Source organism: Coregonus lavaretus, assembly GCF_964263955.1.
Source record: "Coregonus lavaretus genome assembly, chromosome: 8".
NCBI lineage: Eukaryota > Metazoa > Chordata > Actinopteri > Salmoniformes > Salmonidae > Coregonus > Coregonus lavaretus.
Genome location: NC_139995.1, coordinates 8684701 through 8710300, shown reverse-complemented (window position 1 = coordinate 8710300; position 25600 = coordinate 8684701). Strand labels below are relative to the sequence as shown.

Sequence of the window (25600 nt, the reverse complement as noted above, 5' to 3'; positions counted from 1 at the left end):
TAAGGATTCACTCCATGGTGCTGAAAAGAAAGCTCTGCTGTTGGGGCAACTTTATGTGCATTTTTTGTTGTTGCCTATCAAAAATGACAAGCCACCGAGATCTGACAACTTGAATGGAAAATTACTGAGGATAATAGCGGGCGATATTGCCACTCCTATTTGCCATATCTTCAATCTAAGCCTACTAGAAAGTGTGTGCCCTCAGGCCTGGAGGGAAGCAAAAGTAATTCCGCTACCCAAGAATAGTAAAGCCCCCTTTACTGGCTCAAATAGCCGACCAATCAGCCTGTTACCAACCTTTAGTAAACATTTGGAAAAAATGGTGTATGACCAGATACAGCGCTATTGTACTGTAAACAAATTGACAACAGACTTTCAGCACACTTATATGGAAGGACATTCAACAAACACAGCACTTACACAAATTACTGATTGGCTGAGAGAAATTGATGATAAAAAGATTGTGGGAGCTGTTTTGTTAGACTTCAGTGAGACTTTTGACATTATCGATCATAGTCTGCTGATGGAAAAACGTATGTTTAATGGCTTTACACCCCCTGCTATATTGTGGATAAAGAGATACCTATCTAACAGAACACAGAGGGTGTTCTTTAATGGATGCCTCTCCAACATAATCCAGGTAGAATCAGGAATTACCCAGGGCATCTGTCTAGGCCCCTTACTTTTTTCAATCATTACTAATGACATGCCACTGGCCTTGAGTAAAGCCAGTGTGTCTATGTATGCAGATGACTCAACACTATACACGTTAGCTACTACAGCGAGTGAAATGACTGCAACACCTAACAAAGAGCTGCAGTTAGTTTCAGAATGGGTGGCAAGGAATAAGTTAGTCCTAAATATTTCAAAAACTAAAAGCATTATATTTGGGACAAATCCTTCACTAAACCCTAAACCTCATCTAAATCTTGTAATAGATCATGTGGAAATTGAGCAAATTGCTAAGATGGGGAGAAGTCTATCCATAATAAAGTGATGTCTCTGCCTTTTTAACAACACTATCAACACGACAGGCTCTAGTTTTGTAGCATTTGGAATACTGTTCAGTCATGTGGTCAGGTGCCACAAAGAGGGACCTCGGAAAATTACAACTGGCTCAGAACAGGGCAGCACGGCTGGCCTTAAAATGTACATCTCTCATGGCTCAAAGTGGACGAGAGATTGACTTCATCCCTACTTGTTTTGTAAGAAGTGTTGACAGGCTGAATGCACTGAGGTGTCTGTTTTAAACTACTAGTACACAGCTCGGACACCCATGCATACCCTACAAGACATGCCACCAAAGGTCTCTTCACAAGAACAGACTATGGGAGGCGCACAGTACTACATAGAGCCATGGCTACATGGAACTCTATTCCACATCAGGTAACTGATGCAAGCAGTAGAATCAGATTTAAAAAACAGATAAAATACACCTTATGGAACAGCGGGGACTGTGAAGAGACACACACAGGCACAGACACACATACACATGATAAGACACACACTCTACACACACGTACACATGGATTTTGTATTGTAAATATGTGATAGTGGAGTAGTGGCCTGAGTGAACACACTAAATGTATTGGGTAAAGTGTTATGAAATGCAATGTCATGTAATATTAAAAACTTTATATAACTGCCTTAATGTTGCAGGACCCCAGGAAGAGTAGCTGCTGCCTTGGCAGATCCTTAATAAATACAAATGTAGGCCCTAACAGTTTGTGGGCACTGTTTGTCACCATTATAGTGCAATTCATGTATTGTTTAGTATTGTGTTGTGTAGTGGCTATGCTGGCATGTATAAAAAAATGTTTTGTGTTTGCCCCACCAATATGTACATGTTAAAATCGCCACTGGTGCCAACTGTAAAGTTTGGTGGATGAGGAATAATGGTATGGGGCTGTTTTTCATGGTTCGGCCTAGGCCCCTTAGTTCCAGTGAAGGGAAAGATCAGCTTTAACATTGTAGATAGATTGTAACTTCCATCAATGTAATTGAAGGGAAATCTTAATGCTACGGCATAGAATGACATTCTAGACGATTCTGTGCTTCCAACTTTGTGGCAACAGTTTGGGGAAGGCCCTTTCCTGTTTCAGCATGACAATGCCCCTGTGCACAAAGCGAGGTCCATACAGAAATGGTTTGTCGAGATCAGTGTGGAAGAACTTGACTGGCCTGCACAGAGCCCTGACCTCAAAACCTTCAAACACCTTCGGGATGAATTGGAATGCCGACTGAAAGCCAGGCCTAATCACCCAACATCAGTGCCCGACCTCACTAATACTCTTGTGGCTAAATGGAAGCAAGTCCCCGCAGCAATGTTCCAACATCTAATGGAAAGCCTTCCCAGAAGAGTGGAGGCTGTTATAGGCAACATGTAAAGTGTTGGTCCCATGTTTCATAGCTGAAATAAAACATCCCAAAAATATACCATACGTACAAAAATCGTATTTCTCTCAAATTCTGTGCACAAATGTGTTTACATTCCTGTAAGTGAGCTTTTCTCCTTTGCCAAGATAATCCATCCACCTGGCATGTCAAGAAGCTGATTAAACAGCATGATAATTATACAGGTGCACCTTGTGCTGGGTACAGTAAAAGGCCAGTCTAAAATGTGCAGTTTTGTCACACAACACAATGCTATAGCTGTCTCAAGTTTTGAGGGAGCATGCAATTGGCATGCCTTCAACATGGTTTTAGAGAATTTGGCAATATGTCCAACCGGCCTCAGAACCGCAGACCACGTGTAACCACGCCAGCCCAGGACCTCCACATCCGGCTTCTTCACCTGCAGGATGGTCTGAGACCAGCCACTCTGACATCTGATGAAACTGTTGGTTTGCACAACTGAATAATCTTTGCACAAACTGTCAGAAACCGTCTCAGGGAAGCTCATCTGCGTGCTCATCGTCCTCACCAGGGTCTTGACCTGACTGACTACTTCAGTGGGCAAATGCTTATCTTTGATGGCCACTAGCACGCTGGAGAAGTGTGCTCTTCATGGGATGAATCCCGGTTTCAACTGTAACGGGCAGATGATGTTGTGTGGGCGAGCGGTTTGCTGATGTCAATGTTGTTAACAAAGTGGGGTTATGGTATGGGCAGGCATAAGCTACGGACAACAAATACAATTGCATCTTATCAGAGATACTGTGAGGAGATCCTTAGGGCCATTGTAGTGCCATTCATCCGACGCCATCACCTCATGTTTCAGCATGATATTGCACGGCCCCATGTCGCAAGGATCTGTACACAATTCCTCGAAGCTGAAAATGTCCCAGTTCTTCCATGGCCTGCATACTCACCAGACATGTCACCCATTGAGCATGTTTGGGACACTCTGGATCGACATGTTCGACAGCGTGCTCCAGTTATTGCCAATATCCAGCAACTTAGCAAAGCCATTGAAGAGGACTGGGACAACATTCCATTGGCCACAATCAACAGTCTGATCAGCTCTATGCGAAGGAGATGTTACGCTGCATGAGGCAAATGGCAGTCACACCAGATACTGACTGGTTTTCTGATCTATGCCCCTATAATCCTTTAAGGTATCTGTGACCAACAGATGCATATCTGTATTCCCAGTCATGTGAAATCCATAGGGCCTAATGAATTGATTTAAATTGACTGATTCCTTATATGAACTGTAACTCAGTAAAATATTTGATTGTTGCATGTTGCGTATATATTTTGTTCAGTATAATAAGAATTGTCCTGCTTGATTAACGATATGAAGACATTCAAACATGATTAGTGTAAGCTTTATATCAGATCCCCTTTACAAAAGCGCTATCAATTTGTTCTAATGAGAAGGAGTTGGTGACAGTGTAATTGTATTCCAGATTAGTTGCATGAGCTGGTCAATTTCCATAATCTTCTGATTCGGTTTCACAAAAACTCTTCCCTTTCCTTAATACATTTTTATTGCAATGGAAAACATTTTCACTTCCGCCTACAAGCCACCCACACAAGTGTGCCTGGATTTTGTTATAAAACGAGCACACACACACACACACACACACGTCCATGCATGCATATTGTACAAACGCACACATACTATTCCAAGTCTTGTTTACATTATCATTGTCCCAGTAGCCTGGACGTTCAGAGTCGTATCACCATTCCCTGTTTGGATTGGTCCAATTGTCTCTGAATTTTCCACCCTCTAATATGTTTCATTTTTGGCGCTTTGGCTTTTTCTTCCCCTCCAAATTGATTATCTCTCCTGTTGGTAATTGCAATTTAATACCCACAAATCAAATCGAAACTGCATTCCTATGCACACGACGGAGCACCCGAGTGATTGAGGGCCCGCTTACTGTGGATCTCTTCCACAGCCAGCCAGTCAGAGCCTATTTTGATCTCTTAATATTCCCAACAATTATAGTCATATTATTTTAACTGACGTCAGTCACGTGCACAGATAGGAGGCAAACAGTGCCAAGCACATGTCCCTTTGCCATCCCACTTGCCAAGCGCCCTTTTGGGTGTTGGTATTATAATTTTTTGTTTAAAGTTTTGTCGTCGTTGTTCTTAACCCATTGCCAGCAAATCGTCATGACGTCGTCAAGTTACGCCTTTTGGTCTGCCCTGTACAGAGCTCACTCACCCAGGTTGCGCCTTTTTCCCAGTCTGCCCTGTTCCAAACATGCATGGCTTGAGATGTGGTCACCGGTCGAGACGAGTGTGTGTAGCTAGCTACCTAGTTTAAATATGTACTGCCACAGCAGCATAACATTTGATTAACACTTGATTTACATCATCAATATTCGTCTGGTTGGCTGATACGTGCAGCAGAGAGAGAAATCAACGACCCTCGTTCCAACCCAACTCCATCCCTTCCTCATTCTACAGCAGGAACACAGGTAGTCTATACTCTAGCTAACCACCATATACTAAAATATCCACACAAGCCACTAGCCAGCTAACCATATATCTGTAAGGTCTGTGCACGGCCCTGACTAATGCTAACCCTATCTATAGCAATTCAGAGCGTCTTTTGTGGCCAATTTGTACAGTCTCCTCGGGGTTGTCTTGTTGGATGCATTTGTTTGTTTTGGTTTCAGATTATGTTATGCCAAATAGAAATTAATGGTAAATAATGTATTTTGGAGTCACTTTTATTGTACGGATAATACTGATTGAATCGTGAATAATGAGTGAGAAAGTTACAGACGCACAAATATCATTATTTACCATTCAATTCTATTGTGCACAAAATAATCTGAAACGCAACCAAAACAAACAGCAAACACCTCCAACAAGTTTATAGTCACACGCTTGATGAAAGGAATAAGGGACCAAATACTAAACGTTTGTCTACTTTAATACACATAAGTGAATTTTTCCCAATACTTTTGGTCCCCTAAAATGGAGGGACTATGTCCAAAAAGTGCTGTAACTTCAAAACGGTTCACACGATATGTATGAAAATACTCTCAAATTATAGCTGACAGTCTGCACTTTAACCTCATAGTCATTGTATCATTGTACAGAGCCAAAGCAACAAAAAATGTGTCATTGTCCCGATACTTTTGTCAAGAGACAGTCATTCACCGTGTCATAGAGAAGCCGGGGGGGGGGGGGGGGGGGGGGGGGGGGTTATGCTTGTGTTACTACTGTAGCTCTTAACAGTACAGTAAAATGTCAAACAAGTGCACAAATAATACAAAACTAAAAACAACAATTCAAGAAATGTCCAAACGAATCCAATTAACAACCCAAATACAGTTTCTACATTATGACAAAAAATATATTGACCTCATCATATATTGACCTCCATAGCTTCAGTTGCTTATTTCTGTTTCCATATAGATTCTGAACATGTTCTGAAACAACCCTGTGCACAACATTAGTGATTTTGCACACACGTAGACAGTGACTCCGTTAGGACAGTTTCTCATGTTGATGTCAGACAGCATATTGGCTAGCTGGAATCTCATTAGGGCCTTTTACTGACATTGTGTTTCATTAACTTGATCGATTATATCTCTTAAGGCATGGTTCAACAGTAATCAAGAGCTCTGCACCAAAGAGGAGTGTCATGTCTGCAGTCAAAGATGGCTCTCCAGAGATTTGGTCCTAATAGCCTACACTTTACTACCACTGCTGTGCCCTTCCTGTGTCCCAACTTGCCAGTATTCTATACATTTATTTAAGAACCCTCTCTCACAAGCAACCCTCACTGTCCCCCAGGCACATGCAGGTGCACACACACACACACATTTTTGCAGGTCCCACAGTGGAGGGCTCATGAGGTTGTGTGCCAGTATCTATACTACACTTTCTATTGCTATTTGCTGTTACTTCCAGACGTACGTTATTACCCAACCAGGTCTTTCTGTTGCTCAGAAACCATTTCACACAGATTAATCTCAGTTGGTGAAAATGGAATCCCATTAGCTCAAGTCATACATTATCGAATATCATCTAAATTGCAACATGAGGGTTTTCAAAGGAATCCAAACTGGGTATGAATCCTTAAATCCTAAACTGATAATATTAATTGATATCTGAATGTTTGATGTCCCTCCATCTCTTTCCTCCTATGCCCATCCTCTTTCCCAGTATGTGAAGTCAAGCCCAGGGTCAATGTGTGTAGGTGACGAACAGCTGCTCACCCGGACTGGCCTTTGCCAAAGAGGGGGAGGCTGAGGGACACTAATGTCCTTCTCCAGACCGTTTACTGGGGGTACACCCAGCCCACATTAACAACAATCACCTACCTGCCATACGTAGCTCCTGTCTTCAGAAAGTATTCAGCTCCAGGGGTAAAAGTAGTTTTGGTCCAAGCAGGTGGCTGATGTGGTAGCTGACTCAGATGATTAGCTTGTTCTGCTCACTCTCTTGGCACATGATCCAGCTCAAGTCTATCTGGGAAGTGTATTAGAATAACCTCTGGCTAACCTTTGTAAAGGTTTATATTTAATGGAAAATAAAGAAACTTTGTTCAGAGTGAGAGGTATCTAATATGTATTATTTATAGTCTCTATTAGACAATGATGCTGTAATGTACTGTATATGATCAGACATGTCTGCTTAAGGTCTCACCTACACATGGATCAGCTACTAAAGTAACAGATTGTCATCCATATCCCTGCCCCAAACCCAATAATCTCTTAGCATTGCTCCTGTCCTACAACTTTTTCCCATCAGCATTTGATGGCTATTACACATGAATCAAATCAAAGTGTATTGGTCACGTACACAGTTCAAATGTCAAACAAATAATCAAAAACAAAAAAATCAAGAAATGTCAGAATGAATCCAATTAACAACCCAAATAACATTATATCAGAGTGAGCTATGTCAAGAAACCAGTATATTAACATGCGGTGTGTATAAACAGTGTAACAAAAATGCAATATACAGTAGTAGATACAGTGCAATCGGAAAGTATTCAGACACATTTTGATAAGTTACAGCCTTATTCTAAAATGGATCATCAATCTACAAACAATATCCCATAATGACAAAGAACAAACAGGTTTTCAGACATATTTGCACATTTATTACAAATATAAACAGAAATACCTTATTTACATAAGTATTCAGACCATTTGCTATGAGACTCGAAATTGAGCTCAGGTGCATCCTGTTTCCATTGATCATCCTTTTGATGTGTCTACAACTTCATTGGAGTCCACCTGTGGGAAAATCAATTGATTGGACATGATTTGGAAAGGCACACACCTGTCTAAGTAAGGTCCCACAGTTGACAGTGCATGTCAGAGCAAAAACCAAGCCATGAGGTTGAAGGAATTGTCCGTTGAGCTCCGAGACAGGATTGTGTCGAGGCACAGATCTGGGGAAGTGTACCAAAAAATGTCTGCAGCATTGAAGGTCACCAAGAACACAGTGGCCTCCATCATTCTTAAATGGAAGAAGTTTGGAACCACCAAAACTCTTCCTAGAGCTGGCCGCCCGACCAAACTGAGCAATCAGGGGAGAAGGGCCTTAGTCAGAGAGGTGACCAAGAACCCGATGGTCACTCTGACAGAGCTCCAGAGTTCCTCTGTGGAGATGGGAGAACCTTCCAGAAGGACAACCATCTTTGCAGGACTCCACCAATCAGGCCTTTATGGTAGTGGCCAGACGGAAGCCGCCACTCAGTAAAAGGCACATGACAGCCTGATTGGAGTTTGCCAAAAGACACCTAAAGGAATCAGATGAAACTAAGGTTGAACTCTTTGGCCTGAATGCCAAGCGTCACATCTGGAGGAAACCTGGCAGCATCCCATCGGTGAAGCGTGGTGGCAGCATCATGCTGTGGGGATGTTTTTCAGTGGCAGAGAATGGGAGACGAGTGCTTCAACAAAGTACTGAGTAAAGGGTCTGAATACTTATGTAAATGTGATATTTGTCAAAGACTCCAGTCACCCTAGTCATAGACTGTTCTCTCTGCTACCGCACGGCAAGTGGTACCGGAGCACCAAGTCTAGGTCCAAAAGGATTCTTAACAGCTTCTACCCCCAACCCATAAGACTCCTGAACAGCTAATCAAATGGCTACCCGGACTATTTGTATTGTCCCCTCACCCCTTATTTTATGCTGCTGCTACTCTCTGTTTATTAGCTATGCATAGCCACTTTAACTATACCTACATGTACATATTCCCTCAATTACCTCGACTAACCTGTGCCGCGGCACATTGACTCTGTACCGGTACCCCCTGTATATAGCCTTCCTACTGTTATTTTTATTTTCTACTTATCTTTTTTCTACTTAACACTTATTTTTCTTAACTGCATTGTTGGTTAAGGGCTTGTAAGAAAGCATTTCACTGTAAGGTCTACACCTGTTGTATTCGGCGCATGTGGCAAATAAAATTTGATTTGATATTTCAGTTTATTTTTTATAAATGGTTAAAAATGACTAAAAACCTGTTTTTGCTTTGTCATTAAGGGGTATTGTATGTAGATTGATGAGGAAAAAAATAACAATTTAATCAATTTTAGAATAAGGCTGTAACGTAACAAAATGTGGAAAAAGTCAAGGGGTCTGAATACTTCAAATCACAGATCTGATGCACCTGTACTGTCGGTAGCAGAATGAACAGTTTGTGGCCCGGGTGCTGAGGTCCTTAATGATATTCCCTCTGAAGAGCCATGCGGTTGAGGATGGTGCAGTTACCGTACCAGAAGGTGAAGCAGCCCGACAGAATGCTCTCAATGGTGCATCTGTAGAAGTTTGTGAGGGTTTTAGGGGCGGATAAAACAATGTATATATGTGTGTGTGTGGGGGGGGTGGATTTCTATACAATTTTTTAAAAACTCTAAAATGATATTTGGAGAACTGCAAAAACAAGCTATTACAATGGCTTGCGAAAGTATTCACCCCCCTTGGCATTTTTCTTATTTTGTTACCTTACAACATGGAATTAAAATGGATTTTTTGGGGGTTTGTATCATTTGATTTACACAACATGCCTACTACTTTGAAGATCAATCAAAAGTAACCTATCATTGATCAGTAATTGTAATATTATTACTAAAATTGGAACAGTACTCTGTTATATGACTTGTTACCACAAAAAGTAATATTATTAAGAGAACACTGTCCGAACACTGACATTTTTTTATGTTTAAAGGAGCCATTGCCGTTAGTGAGAAGAGAGGAAATCTGTGTTTTATTTTGGAATCTAAAATAACTTAGGAATCTATTTCCTATACATTTTATTTTCATAACCATTGCAGAATAAATTCCTCACCTTTTCTGGCCTTGATTTCCAAAGTAGCAATGCAAGAAGCTCATATAAATAGAGCACTATGGCCACGCACACCAGTGGTGGGTTTGGCGTTGAAATGAGAATGCATGAGTACAAAATAACCCCATAACTACTGTAAAATATGGTGGTGGATCTTTGATGTTATGGGACTTTTTTGCTTCCACTGGTCCTGGGGCCCTTGTTAAGGTCAATGGCATCATGAACTTTACCTATATCAGGATATTTTAGCCAAAAACCTGGTTGCCTCTGCCCGGAGGCTGAAACTTGTCCACAAGTGGATCTTTCAGCAATACAATAACCCCAAGAACAAATATTTTGCAAAATCTGTCGATGTGCCCTTGAGCAAGGCACTTAACCCTAATTGCTCCTGTAAGATGCTCAGGATAAGAGCGTCTGCTAAATGAAAAAAATAAAATAGGTGAGATATTGAAAACAGGGGTGTCAATAATTTTAACCCCTACCTTTAAAAAAATATTTATATATATTACTTGTTAAACAAAATCTCTTTCTCTGAGCAATTGTATTAGTATAAAATAATAACATTTACTAATGTTTTGGGAGCATACAATATAGCTGAGTATTTGAATTATTTATTTTATACAGTCATTTTTGCTAATCTTTTATCAAGGGTGTCAATTTCAGACCCCACATTTTTTATGTATTTAAAGTTTTCCTTTAGGCCTATGCGATCCCATACGCCGTGTGGTTATAATAGGCTACACGTATTAATTTAACAGGTGAACAGGCTATGTATGTTACTACAGTAAAAACAACATAAAATTGTTAGCCTAGATAATGTTACAGCATTCGCGGGCAGCCCAGCATATTTAGGTTGGGGAAAAAGTCAACGCAAAACATGTTGAATTCAAACGTTCTGCTGACAGGTCCAAAACAATTTGCCATAGTTTTTTCTTTCAGAAACTGTCACAGCCAAATAAGTTACTGCAAGATTAAAACATTCTGCCATCACTGTCACGATCGTTGACACATGATGAAGCGGACCAAGGCGCCGCGTGATAGGCGTACATACTTTTATTGAATGTACAACACGAACAAAAACAATAAACGATACGTGAAGTCCTAGGTAAATACACAAACCTTACGGAACAAGATCCCACAAACACAAATGCCCAAACGGCTGCCTAAGTATGGTTCCCAATCAGAGACAACAAGCAACAGCTGATTCACGTTGCCTCTGATTGAGAACCACCCCGGCCAACATAGAAACAGATTAACTAAAAACTGAAACAATGAACACAAAACATAGACTCTACACACCCTGGCTCAACATAAAATAGTCCCTAGAGCCAGGGCGTGACAATCACCTCCAGAAACATTTGATCAAATGTGCCATTGCTCTTTCTTTTAGAAACTTGCCCAATTCCAATAGTTCCAAATAAAGCAAATAAAGGGTGTTATTGTCACCATAAAAGGCGAATGGAGGTCATTTTCCAGGCAGAGTTATAATGCTCATTCACGCACGCAGTTTTAGGACGGGCCTGATTTTATTAAGCAATATTTTTAGACGTACTATTATTTTCTGAAATGGTGCACGCAGATATTTAGTGTGAAATGTATGCAACGGCCCCAGGACACCCCAAGGTCACCTACATTTAATTACCGTTCTGCTTACTCAGCCAAGTACAAATAAGTTAATTGGATACTCACTGGACTGACTTGGAGAAACTCCAGGAGTGGAGTACTGGGGAGGGAACGAGATAGGGATCTTAAATTGACCACTATCTGAGTCACTTTTTCGCTCAGGAGATTATTTTGTATTTTGTTTTGTTTGTAGCTTTTAATGTGCCATCTGTATTGCAATAGGTGCAGACATCCCTATTTGTTTATGTGTATGTTGAGCAGAACAATGTCTACACAACTTAACCTGATTATGCTAACCAGGCCAGCTTGTATGAACTAAATTTGAGGCTTGCTTGACTGAGATAGATGGCCAAGGGATTCCAACACAAAACCCTAATCAATCATTTTGCTCAATAGTCTTGACACAACCCTATAATTTCGCAGCAATTCTTTGCACAGAGAACAACATTGTACCGTTGTAGTGTGACAGCTAGTCATAGTGAAATGTATTGTTACTGTAAAATCATCTGGAACATGATGAACCTACAGTATGTAAAACCCATTACCTTAATGCTGCATTATTGTATAGCGTCTACTTTGGGTTCTAGAAAAGCACTTTGTACATGCATATGCAATGTATTATGATTTATTATTACCTAAATATGATAATATAATAACATAATATACCTTTTGGCATAATTTACCTTACACTTATAATCACCTGGTTGTGGTGTACTGAAATGCCTAATGTGTTAGGACACACCAATTTATCTTTTACTGATTTTCTGTTCCCTTGTTACCTCTCCTTGAATTAAACCTAGTTTATTGATTATATCTCCTGCTGTTTCGACGAAGTCGAGGGCCGGCAATCCGTGCAAATATATCCTCCAAACACCGGCTTCGAGGGCATTATCACTTTAATACAACGGGTTACCAACATATTAAAATAATGACTAACATATACTGTATATATATTTTTTAAAGATCAATTTATTAATACTATTTCATCCTTCCACGAGATATGGTCCCGACACAAATCTAAGGTTGCTACCAAAGCCGGCTGGTCATTCGTTCTATCGGTTCGGTTGCCAGAGACGCAACCCAGTCGTTAAGTATTTTTGTTCTGTATCTATGGACACGATCCAGTCGTTTGTTCTAAATGATCCATTGCCATACTGGCTGGCAACGTTCTTATCCCTTGCTTGCTAGCTAGCCAACTACGGCTAATTTACAGTCACATCAAACAGTGCAGCCAGAATAACAGCAAAGTAGCTGCATTTGCGTTTGTTTAAGCTGTTTTCTAGTGACATTTATTTGGATACATCCATAACAATGAGCTAATGATGTGCGATTTCACCTGGCATAGAAAATGTGCTCTCTCGTCAGGACACTGTTGTTCAGAGGAGCTAGCCAACAACACAGCTAACACAATCACTTCAAACTGAAGCTGAAAAGACAGCAAACTAGCTGCATTTTGTTTTGTTTTACCTGTTTCTATTGACATTTCTTTGTATATATCCATAAAAATTATGCCAGCTGATTTCATGATTTCGACTGGCTGAGAAAAGCTGTCTGCCTGTCTGTCTCATCCCGACTCCCGACACGTTCATTACTATGGGACAGCTGGAGATCGAATTTCAATATTGAAACAATGTTCATTACTATAGGACAGCTGGAGATTGAATTTCAATAGTGAAACAATGTTGCAAATGTCGGAGAGACAGACAGCAAGGTTTATACAAATCTCCGCTGTTGAGATATAAATGTTAGTCTAAAAGAAATGGGAGATCATGTCTAGAATCTTTTTATAGTGGAGATCAAGTTTATAAATTGCCTGGCTGGGCTGATGAGACAGTGGATTGTGCAGTGAGATGGAACCGATAAATAGGCATTTCAACATCATAGCTTTAGCCAGTGGTAACTTGTGGAATAGACACCGGCTGGAATGTGGTTTTAACCAATCAGCATCCAGGATTAACCCACCCATTGTATAATGACAGATTGTGTAATGCATTGCAATTTTTGTCAATAAGCACACCACTAAATCTGAATTCCTTGATGACTGTGAGGGAAGAACTATGACCAAATGTAAAGTGGGTTTAGGTGCAAAGTCAGAGCTAGCACTAGTAAATGATCCAGGGCTAATTCCGTTAGGATTTTGGCATGTTTTTCTAGATTGGCTTGTTTTTCTGTAGATTTGAAAATGCGATGGAAACCCATTTAACCTCTATTTTTTATTCGGTACATGGGAATTTAACCACAAAAGGTATTTTTATGTGCAGTACATCATCATGCACAGACTTGTATCTGCACCAAGTGAATTTGATGGAAACACATCTCTGGTGGGAAAATGTGCATCATTGTTTTTATGCTTATTTTTTAATATTCACATGAAAATCTGTCCCAATTGGATGGAAACCTAGCTACTGACGGAGTTGACAAGCCACTGACTGAGTTGACAACAGATACTCAAAGCAGACATATTTTTGCCCTCTGAAAATAAAACTTCCAAAGAAACATTTGTAAAATACGGAAAATTATTCATTTGAAAATCCCCAATAAAACAAAATCATTCTATCAGATCTTTCAGCACTCTGACCGAGTTGACGTTAGACAAAAATCTGATGGAGTTGATGTTTTACGGCACTGTTTTTAATAGCAATGGAATTAGAGGTGTGGAATAGTTCATCATACACTGAGGCTGAGGTGATTGACTTGAACACTTAACCACAAAAATCACTTTGTTCTTTTGCAGTCACATATTGATAAAAAGATGAGGAAAAAACAGGTAGCTGCTGTTAGGCAGTTGTATAAGATGGAGGTGACAGGGCACTTGACACCTAAGCTCCTCTAAAAAGAAAAAGATGGTGTTGTAAAGAGTAGTGAACCAGACAGCATCATGCTCATGCTCAGAATTTCTGAGTACAAGGAAGGGTTTCTCAAAATACTGTATAGCCTCATTCTACTAATAAACATGACACACCAACTTCAGAGCTCAATGTAGTCACAATGCATTCAAAATCCACTTGAGGCCATAAGTGGACCATCAATTATTACAGACTTATAGTATTAATTTATATATTGAGGCCACATTCCTACTATGCAACAGATTTATCTCTCTGGACAGTTTTATTGTTCACTTGATATTCAGCAAATCCCCCGGTAGCCGAAGATATACAATGCCTTCAGAAAGTATTCACACCCTTTGACTTTTTCCACATGTTGTGTTACAGCCTGAATTTAAAATGGATGAAATGTAAATGTTGTGTCACTGGCCTACACACAATACACCTTAATGTCAAAGTGGAATTATGTTTTTAGAAATGTGTAAAATTAATTAAAAATGAAAAGCTGAAATGTCTTGAGTCAATAAGTATTCAACCCCTTTGTTATGGCAAGCCTAAATAAGTTCAGGAGTAAGAATTTGCTTAACAAGTCACATAGTAAGTTGCATGGACTCACTCTGTGTGCAATAATAGTGTTTAACATGATTTTTGAATGATTACCTAATCTCTGTACCCCACACATACAATTATCTGTAAGGTGCCTCAGTTGAGCAGTGAATTTCAAACACAGATTCAACCAAAAAGACCAGGGAGGTTTTCGAATTCTTTGCAAAAAAGGTCACCTATTAGAAGATGGGTAAAAATTCAAAAAGCAGACATTGAATATCCCTTTGAGCGTGGTGAAGTTATTAATTACATTTTGGATGGTGTATCAATACACCCAGTCGCTACAAAGATAGTTCTTCCTAACTCAGTTGCCGGAGAGGAAGGAAACCACTCAGGGATTTCACCGTAAGTCCGATGGTGACATTAAATGGCTGTGATAGAAGAAAACTGAAGATTGATCATCAACATTGTAGTTACTCCACAATACTAACCTAAATGACAGAGTGAAAAGAAGGAAGCCTGTACAGAATAAAAAATATTCCAAAACATGCATCCTGTTTGCAATAAGGCACTGAAGTAAAACTGCAAAAAAAATGGCTAAGAAATTAACTTGATGTCCTGAATACTAAGCGTTATGTTTGGGGCAAATCCAACACAACACATCACTAAGTACCACTCTTTATATTTTCAAACATGGTGGTGGCTGCATCATAGTATGCTTGTCATCGGCAAGGACTAGAGATTTGTTTAGGATAAAAAGAAACGGAATAGAGCTAAGCACAGGCAGAATCCTAGAGGGAAACCTGGTTCAGTCTGTTTTCCAACATACACTGGGGAGACAAATTCACCTTTTAGCAGGACAATAACCTAAAACACAAGGCAAAATATACACTGGAGCTTGAAGAATTTCTTTAAGAATAATGTGCAAATATTGTACAATCCAGTTGTGCAAAGCTCTTAGAGACTTACCCAGAAAGACTCAGAGCTGTAATCGCTGCCAAATGTGATTCTAACATTTATTGACTCAGGGGTGTGAATACTTATGCAAATTAGATATTTCTGTATTTCATTCTCAATAAATTTGCAACAATTTCTAAAAACATGTTTTCACTTCATCATTATGGCATATAGTGTGTAGATGGGTGATTTAATTTTTATTTCTTATTAATCCAATTTGAATTCAGGCTGTAAGACAAAATGTGGAATAAGTCAAGGCGTATGAATACTTTCTGAAGGCACTGGACATTTTTTAAAACATTTTAGTCATTTAGCAGACAATCTTATCCAGAGCGACTTACAGTTAGTTATTTTTATATTTTTTATTTTACATACTGGCCCCCCGTGGGAAACGAACCCACAACCCTGGCGTTGCAAACGCCATGCTCTACCAACTGAGCTACATCCCTGTCGGCCATTCCCTCCCTTATCCTGGACGACGCTGGGCCAATTGTGCGCCGCCCCATGGGTCTCCCGGTCGCGGCCGGCTACAACAGAGCCTGGATTCGAACCAGGATCTCTAGTGGCACAGCTAGCACTGCGATACAGTGTTAAAGTTATGATACAATACACGACCAGAAGTATGTGGACACCTGCTCATCGAACATCTCATTCCAAAATCATGGGCATTAATATGGAGTAGGTCCCCTCTTTGCTGCTATAATAGCCTCCACTCTTCTGGGAAGGCATTCCACTAGATGTTGGAACATCACTGTGGGGACTTGCTTCCATTCAGCCACAAGAGCATTAGTGAGGTCGGGCACTGATGTTGGGCAATTAGGCTTGGCTCACAGTCGCCGTTCCAATTCGTCCCAAAGGTGTTCGATGGGATTGATGTCAGGGCTCTGTGCAGGCCTGTCAAGTTCTTACACACCGATCTCGACAAACCATGTTTTGTGCACGGGGGCATTGTCATGCTGAGACAGGAAAGGGCCTTCCCCAAACTGTTGCCACAAAGTTGGAAGCACAGAATCATCTAGAATGTCATTGTATGCTGTAGCGTTAAGATTTCCCTTCACTGGAACTAAGGGGCCTAGCTCCAGACCATTATTCCTCCTCCACCAAACTTTACAGTTGGCACTATGCATTGCAGGTAGCGTTCTCCTGGCATCCGCCAAACCCAGATTCATTCGTCAGACTTACAGATGGTGAAGCGTGATTCATCACTCCAGATTCCAATGGCGGCGAGCTTTGCACCACTCCAGCCAACGCTTGGCATTGCGCATGGTGATCTTAGGCTTGTGTGCGGCTGCTCGGCCATGAAACCCATTTCATGAAGTTCCTGATGAACAGTTATTGTGCTGACGTTGCTTCCAGATGTAGTTTGGAACTTGGTAGTGAGCTTGTTTGGCCTACCACTTCGCGGCTGAGCTGTTGTTGCTCCTAGACGTTTCCACTTCACAATAACAGCACTTACAGTTGACCGGGGCAGCTCTAGCGGGGCAGAAATTTGACGAACTGACTTGGTGGCATGCTATGACGGTGCCATGTTGAAAGTCACTGAGCTATTCAGTAAGACCATTCTACTGCCAATGTTTCCCATGGAGATTGCAAGGCTGTGTGTTTGATTTTATACACCTGTTAGCAACGGGTGTGGCTGAAATAGCCGAATCCACTAATTTGAAGTGGTGTCCAAATACTTTGTGAATAGATAGTGTATATTCCATATCTGAAGTTAGTATTCCACACACATTCAAATGTTTGTGAGAACCACTACTGTACTATCCTTGATCTGTTAATGTATTGGTGCAAATTGTTGTTTTGGGTGGAATTTATATGGATTTATACGTACAGAAGACAAACCCACAGAAAATAGGTCAGTTGTACCACTAGGGGCCATCTTCTATTGAGTGATCTTCAGTTTATATGGCAAGAGGAATGATGAATTAACTAAACAAAAGCACAGAGAACCCACTCACCGTCCTCTCGAGACTTCTGTATGAAGGCATCCACGCCGCTCTCTCCATAATTCCCCTCCGACGCCACAGTGGAGATGAAGTTCCAGCGCATGGCCTTGACAATATCCACCATGGCCTGTGCCTGGTAGGTGTCTGGGGGCACTACGCGCGAGAAAAAGTCATAACGTGTGTTGTCGCTCAGCTCCGGGGCCGTGGAGGCATAACTCACCTGGGGGATCTGAGGAGAGAGGGAGAGAGGGAAGAAGGGATGAGTTAAGATGGAAAAGAGGCAAATAAGTCATAGGAGGAAGAAGGGGGTGGGGACGGAGGGAGAGCGGAACAGCAAACATACTGCAGGGGTCTCCTTTAGACAACGGGGGGGGGGGGGGGGGGGGTTTGATAAAGTGTGTGCAAGAATTGATGACTTACCGTCCTATTTTTGTGGGTGTGACACTATGGGAAGGGAACCCTGATACTAAAAACATCTCTGATTTCCCGCTGGATCCAGCTTTCCATCTCATCCACAGCTAGGTGGTTCATTATCATGGGCAGCAAGCTCAGAGGCACACTCAATCTGACCCATTGCTATCCTGCTGCCAAGTAAACACCCACCACAGACCCATACCAAACCTATCTGGGCAGCCATTGGACTGAGACACCGACTCAGGATTGTGTCTCCCTATCTGTTGGCACCATGTCCTCTCTGGATCCTTGTCATGTTTTACCAATGTTGAGTGGAAGATGAATTCTAAAATGACTAGCATTGTTAGTTCAGTGGCCTCGTCGTTAGTGGCCACCCTGAGATTAGAAGGTTGGGGGTTTCGATCCCCGGTCGAGTCATACCAAAGACTCTAAAAAGGGGGTGTCCTGGTACATTCCTCACGCTACAGAAACAGAAGATAGGCTCCTGCCCTATGGGCCATTCTGGAAACACAATGTCTTGTCATTTTAGTCAAACCACTGTTATTGGAGTTCTACAAACAACAACTTTTCATTTAAATCATGATTTTTTTACACATCATTTCCCTACCACACTTTTTAAAAACAATTAGACAATTTGTTATGACACCAGTTCAGCACTAATTACACCCATTACAAGCCTAACACGGCTCTCCACTTGCAATCTGTGCATCAGACAACACTTAGCTGTAATTTAGCTATGGTCCTGGTCAGTGGATGTTACTGTTCTTTATCTAAAGTGAACTGAGGCCTACATGTTTCAGTAGTAGCAACAGTAGGTTGATGGTGTTGGCCGTCACACACCACAACCAGTCCTGCTTGAGTACACTCAAGCCATAGCTGAGTTTGAAAAGTATCCAAAGAGACCGGTTAGAGGCCGAAGTCCCTGAAGTGCTCCAGCACGACCCAAAAGATGCTTTGGCCCTATTTCTCTGATGTAGTAGTGGTCTTGCAATGAAGTATACAATAATAGACCTGTGTAACCCACAGTACTGTACTGTACTGTATGTGGGTAGACTCAGGAAGTAGAGTTGATAGTTGAAAAACTGCACTGCTACTGCAGTAGTTAGCATCAATAAAGTGTTCACCAAAAAACAAGGGAAAGGGAAATGTTTCACACAGTACACAATAATTGTATGAGCAGACCCAGAATTGTTACATAGGGTGCCAGCAGTATTCTCAGCTGAATTTCATGGTGTCTGTAAGGTGCCGAGTATAGTTAGTTCCAGCCCCAAGAACAGGGATCAATTTTAAATGTTTCTAATGCTTTGTTGGTTGGTATTAACCTTGCGATAGGGGGTTGACTGCCCGTGATGTTGTTGTAATTAAAGGAGGACAGCTAATTAGTGGATGAAACCGCTTTTCTTCCACAGACCGGAGGATGCCAATGTCCTGATCGGCAGTATAAGCCTACTGTTTGTTACTTTCCATTATGTCTTACCAACATACATTTGACATTTTAGTCATTTAGCAGACACTCTTATCCAGAGTGACTTACAGTTAGTGAGTGCATACATTTTCATACAATATAGTAAAGCAAGATTGCTAATGGTCACAAATTATACCAGCTAAATTAGATAAGAGTAATTCATATTCTAAGAAATCTCTCTCTAAGAAATGCATCTGTATCCATATAATCCACATATAATTGTCTATAGAGTACACCTACAAAATTAAGGCAAAGCAGGTTTTAATACACTTAAAATGCCTTCACGTTAATGGCAGTGAGATTGCCTTGCAGGGACTGTGATATGAAAATGTACATTCTAAAAACATTTAACAAGACTAGGTCAACGAAAGAGGACATAGACATAACATTGAACATTTAAATGTAACATTTAAAAACACTTAGCTACGTCAAATTCTCTAGTCAGGAATAGCTAATTTGAGATGCTCAAAACATTTAAAAGTGTTGTAATCCCTCCCAAATAAGCCAAGATGTGTCTGTATAGGCCAAGTAGGTATTGAGTTGATGGGGTCTTTGAACTGTGACCACAGGGAGTTGATGGGGTGTGTCAGTGTTAAGGCTATGGCATCAATGCATCAATATTTATCCTAAAGTTGTATCCCACATATTTTTTAACATGGGATACAAATGTAATGGCTGCTAGTGTAAAACTGGAAACAGATTTGAAAGGGTGATTATTGTGAATTACTATTAACCGTCTTTTCCTTGGGTGCCATTCCTGCAAAATCTTCGCATTCTGAAGCATTAGACCTGGGTTCATCAACTAGGTTTGGCCTTGGGCCAAATATTTTCTCAGCTAATAGTCGGCGGGCCAGAACATAATTAGTATATAATATTAGCACAATTAATTGGCCTACACTACAGATTAAACAACATTTTTAACACATCTGATTAGTACATAATAAACTCAGTGGCAATAACATAATAATGTAGATCTCATTACGCTCATAAAATCACCATGTCTCTATTCAATTATTATTTTTGTCTATTTCTATGTGCATTGATTGGTGGGGAAAAACAGGTCTACGTAGCCTACTTTAGGTAACCTATTGTTTTTAAATTCAACATTTTTTCAGAACAATTAGCTTGTTAGCAAGAGAAAATGTAGCTCTCAAAAAGTATCAAAAGAAAGGTGGCTAATGAAAATCATGGTTTCAGGGAAGAATGTACAGAGAGATACAATGCCTTCGGAAAGTATTAAGACCCCTTGACTTTTTCCACATTTTGTTACGTCACAGCCTTATTCTAAAAAATTTAAAACAATGTTTATTTCCCTCATCAATCTACACACAATACCCCAAAAACTGTTTTTTAGAAATGTTTAATAATAAACAAATAGAAATAAACTGAAATATCACATTTACATAAGTATTCAGACCCTTTACTCAGTACTTTGTTGAAGCACCTTTGGCAGTGATTACAGCCTCGTGTCTTATTGGGTATGACACTACAAGCTTGGCACACCTGTATTTGGGGAGTTTCTCCCATTCTTCTCTGCAGATCCTCTCAAGCGCTGTCAGGTTGGATGGGGAGCGTTACTGCACAGTTATTTTCAGGTCTCTCCAGAGATGTTTGATCAGGTTCAAGTTCAGGCTCTGGCTGGGCCACTCAAGGACATTCAGAGACTTGTCCCGAAGCCACTCCTGCGTTGTCTTGGCTGTGTGCTTAGGGTCGTTGTCCTGTTGGAAGGTGAACCTTCGCCCCAGTCTGAGGTCCTGAGCACTCTGGAGCAGGTGTAGTGTCGAGTCAATGTTGCTAATAATGCTGTAACAAAGGAGTCCGCTTATACTGAACTTTGATCATAAGTTTTATTCATATCACAAGATTTCAGCATAAGTGTACAGAAGTCTAGATCACCCGGAGAGCAGTGTTTCCCAAATTGCAATGGCCGCTCTAACGTTCTTTGTTCAAACCCAGTATTTTTAATATTCCCCAAAATATGGGTGGCTCCCTCTACTGTCCAATCCCCTGTCTTCTATGGGGCGTCACCCTAAAAACGGCTCCCTTTCTTCTAAATAAACATCCTCTCAGGTTCCACTTAAAACCTTATCAAAGTCATAATCTTAATACACTACACAGGTTTTCATCAAGGATCTCTCTACTTTGATCCGTTCATCTTTGCCTCGATCCTGACTAGTCTCCCAGTCCCTGCCACTGAAAAACATCACCACAGCATGATACTGCCACCACATTCAGAGACTTGTCCCGAAGCCACTCCTGTGTTGTCCTGGCTGTGTGCTTAGGGTCGTTGTCCTGTTGGAAGGTGAACCTTCGCCCCAGTCTGAGGTCCTGAGCACTCTGGAGCAGGTTTTCATCAAGGATCTCTCTACTTTGATCCGTTCATCTTTGCCTCGATCCTGACTAGTCTCCCAGTCCCTGCTACTGACAAACATCACCACAGCATGATACTGCCACCACCATGCTTCACTGTAGGGATGGTGCCAGTTTTCCTCCAGATGTGACGCTTGGCATTCAGGCCAAAGAGTTCAATCTTGGTTTCAACAGACCAGAGAATCTTGTTTTCATCAGACCAGAGAATCTTGTTTATCATGGTCTGAGTGTCTTTAGGTGCCTTTTGCCAAACTCCAAGAGGGCTGTCATGTGCCTTTTACTGAGGAGTGGCTTCCATCTAGCCACTCTACCATAAAGGCCTGATTGGTGGACTGCTGCAGAGATGGTTGTCCTTCTGGAAGGTTCTCACATCTCCACAGAGGAACTCTAGAGCTCTGTCAGTGACCATCGGGTTCTTGGTCACCTCTCTGACCAAGGCCCTTCTCCCCCGATTGCTCAGTTTGGCCGGGCGGCCAGCTCTAGGAAGAGTCTTGGTGGTTCCAAACTTCTTCCATTTAAGAACGATGGAGGCAATTGTGTTCTTGGGGACCTTCAATGCTGCAAAAATGACACAATCCTGTCTCAGAGCTCTATGGACAATTCCTTCGACCTCATGGCTTGGTTTTTGCTCTGACATGCACTGTCAACTGTAGGACCTTATATAGACAGGTGTGTGCCTTTCCAAATCATGTACAATCAATTGAATTTACCACAGGTGGACTCCAATCAAGTTGTAGAAACATCTCAAGGATGATCAATGGAAACAGGATGCACCTGAGCTCAATTTAGAGTGTCATAGAAAAGGGTCTGAATACCTACACTACCAGTCAAAAGTTTGGACACCTACTCATTCAAGGGTTTTTCTTTATTTTTACATTGTAGAATAATAGTGAAGACATCAACTATGAATTAACACATGTGGAATCATGTCGGAATACTTATGTAAATAAGGTATTTCTGTTTTTTATTTTTAATACATTTGCAAACATTTCTAAAAACCTGTTTTCGCTTTGTCATTATGGGGAAATTGCTGAGGGAAAACAAATATTTAATCAATTTTAGAATTCTGTCACTTAAACGGGTTAAATCTCCAGTTACAAGGAAGAGGGAAAACAGTTGTGGACATGGTGGAACATTTTGAGGCCTTTACTAGGAAGCTTGAGTTGTTCGATTTGAACACTGAAGAACGACAGGCAGAGGGACCAGACAACTTCTCCACCAGATGTGAAGACTACACAATGCCCAAGGACATCACTGTGTTTGCACGTGATCCTCTCACAGTCCGCCCAGGTGGAGAATTATCCTCCCTTGCTAAGAAAACGATACCCTCACTGGATGAGGCCGCAATTCAAACTGAGCTGATTGAATTCCAGACATCGAGCCATCTCAGGGATGCACTCAGGAGTGCTGAGTCCTTGTGTGCGTTTTGGGTGGCATGCTCAGAGGAATACAGCACAATAAAGAAACTTGCATTTTATGTACTAACAATGTTTGGATCGACTTACACCTGCGAGTCCTCATTTTCCTCTATGAACGTAGTATAGACTCACGACAGGAACTGGCTTTCACGTAAGTCCATCGAGGACTGCCTGCGCATCAAAATCACATCCATTTCACGCAACATCCACAAGATCGTGTCCGAGGGGAACTTTTCCCATTGAGTAAGTAACTTGGCCTATATGACTGTAATTAGTAAATACTAACATTATTGTGAGTGCTTATCCAGGGATATGTAGGTCTCAAGCTGACAGTAATTTCTGTTCATTCTGTCGTTACAAGAGCAGGCTATCCCGATACAGACATCGCCTTTTTTTCTTTAAATCATTTTTTTATGTAAGATGTTACAGTTTTGGCCAGTTGCAATTTGTAAATAGGCCTAATAAAAAAAAATCCCACTTGCAGTTGAAGTCAGAAGTTTACATACACTTGAGTTGAAGTCATTAAAACTTGAAGTCACACAAACTATAGTTTTGGCAAGTCGGTTAGGACATCTACTTTGTGCATGACACAAGTAATTTTTCCAACAATTGTTTACAGACAGATTATTTCACTTATAATTCACTGTATCACAATTCCAGTGGGTCAGATGTTTACATACTCTAAGTTGACTGTGCCTTTAAACAGCTTGGAAAATTCCAGAAAATGATGTCATGGCTTTAGAAGCTTCTGATAGGCTAATTGACATCATTTGAGTCAATTGGAGGTGTACCTGGGGATGTATTTCAAGGCCTACCTTCAAACTCAGTGCCTTTTTGCTTGACATCATGGGAAAATCAAAAGAAATCAGTCAAGACCTCAGAAAAAAATGGTAGACCTCCACAAGTCTGGTTCATCCTTGGGAGCAATTTCCAAATGCCTGAAGGTACCGCGTTCATCTGTACAAACAATAGTACGCAAGTATAAACACCATGGGATCATGCAGCCATCATATCGCTCAGGAAGGAGACGTGTTCTGTCTCCTAGAGATGAACGTACTTTGGTGAGAAAAGTGCAAATCAATCCCAGAACAACAGCAAAGGACCTTGTGAAGATGCTGGAGGAAACAGGTACAAAAGTATTTATATCCACAGTAAAACGAGTCCTATATCGACATAACCTGAAAGGCCGCTCAGCAAGGAAGAAGCCACTGCTCCAAACCGCCATAAAAAGGCCAAAATACGGTTTGCAACTGCACATGGGGACAAAGATCGTACTTTTTGGAGAAATGTCCTCTGGTCTGATGAAACAGAAATAGAACTGTTTGGCCATAATGACCATCGTTATGTTTGTAGGAAAAAGGGGGCTGCTTGCAAGCCGAAGAACACCATCCCAACCGTGAAGCACAGGGGGTGGCAGCCTCATGCTGTGGGGGTGCTTTGCTGCAGGAGGGACTGGTGCACTTCACAAAATAGATGGCATCATGAGGAAGGAAAATTATGTGGATATATTGAAGCAACATCTCAAGACATCAGTCAGGAAGTTAAAGCTTGGTCGCAAATGGTTCTTCCAAATGGACAATGAACCCAAGCATACTTCCAAAGTTGTGCCAAAATGGCTTAAGGACAACAAAGTAAAGGTATTGGAGTGGCCATCACAAAGCCCTGACCTCAATCCTATAGAATATTTGTGGGCAGAACTGAAAAAGCGTGTGCGAGCAAGGAGGCCTACAAACCTGACTCAGTTACACCAGCTCTGTCAGGAGGAATGGGCCAAAATTCACCCAACTTATTGTGGGAAGCCTGTGGAAGGCTACCTGAAACTGGTGTAGGTTTGCTCCATCTGTTGCTGTGCAACACTTGTAAATTTTCAGCACTAGGCGCTGTTCACCTCCTATTGATTGCACTGTGGTTGCAACTTGACGTTTCAGCACCACAAAATGGTCCACTGCCGGCTTTATTAGTTATTATTGAGTGACTAAAACATCATGTGTTTTTTTTTTACTGTCTTTTTATCAATCTGGCTAAACACTCTGACGTCACTTCACACACAAAGTGTGAAATCAAACATATGCACAGTGGATACGTATTCACTTCCAAGTGGTATTATTACTGTGACCTTACAGCTACTAAAGAACACCTCCAGAAATAGATCTCTGTAAGAAGAAGCATTTCAGCCTTATTAATCTGTTAATGAAAACATTACAATTTATTGGACACAAAAAGCCATGCATCAATAACCAGTGTGAATTAAGTTCTTTAAATAAATGTTATTCATCACATGCTGTATTTCGAGAATGTGTGCAATGTGTTTGCTGAGTGTT

The 25600-nt window shown here is 41.0% G+C and overlaps 1 protein-coding gene across 1 annotated transcript in view; it reads right to left on the bottom strand.

Annotated features, from left to right (window-relative positions):
* The window catches only part of LOC311133586 (metabotropic glutamate receptor 4-like), a gene marked incomplete at both ends in the record, with an annotated part of 268734 nt that overhangs the window by 135012 nt on the left and 108122 nt on the right, over positions 1-25600 (bottom strand). Inside the window, one exon of the mRNA XM_084167102.1 lies at positions 17625-17841. Within this exon, the coding sequence (XP_084023228.1) occupies positions 17625-17841 (217 nt within the window). The remainder of the gene's footprint in view (positions 1-17624; positions 17842-25600) is intronic.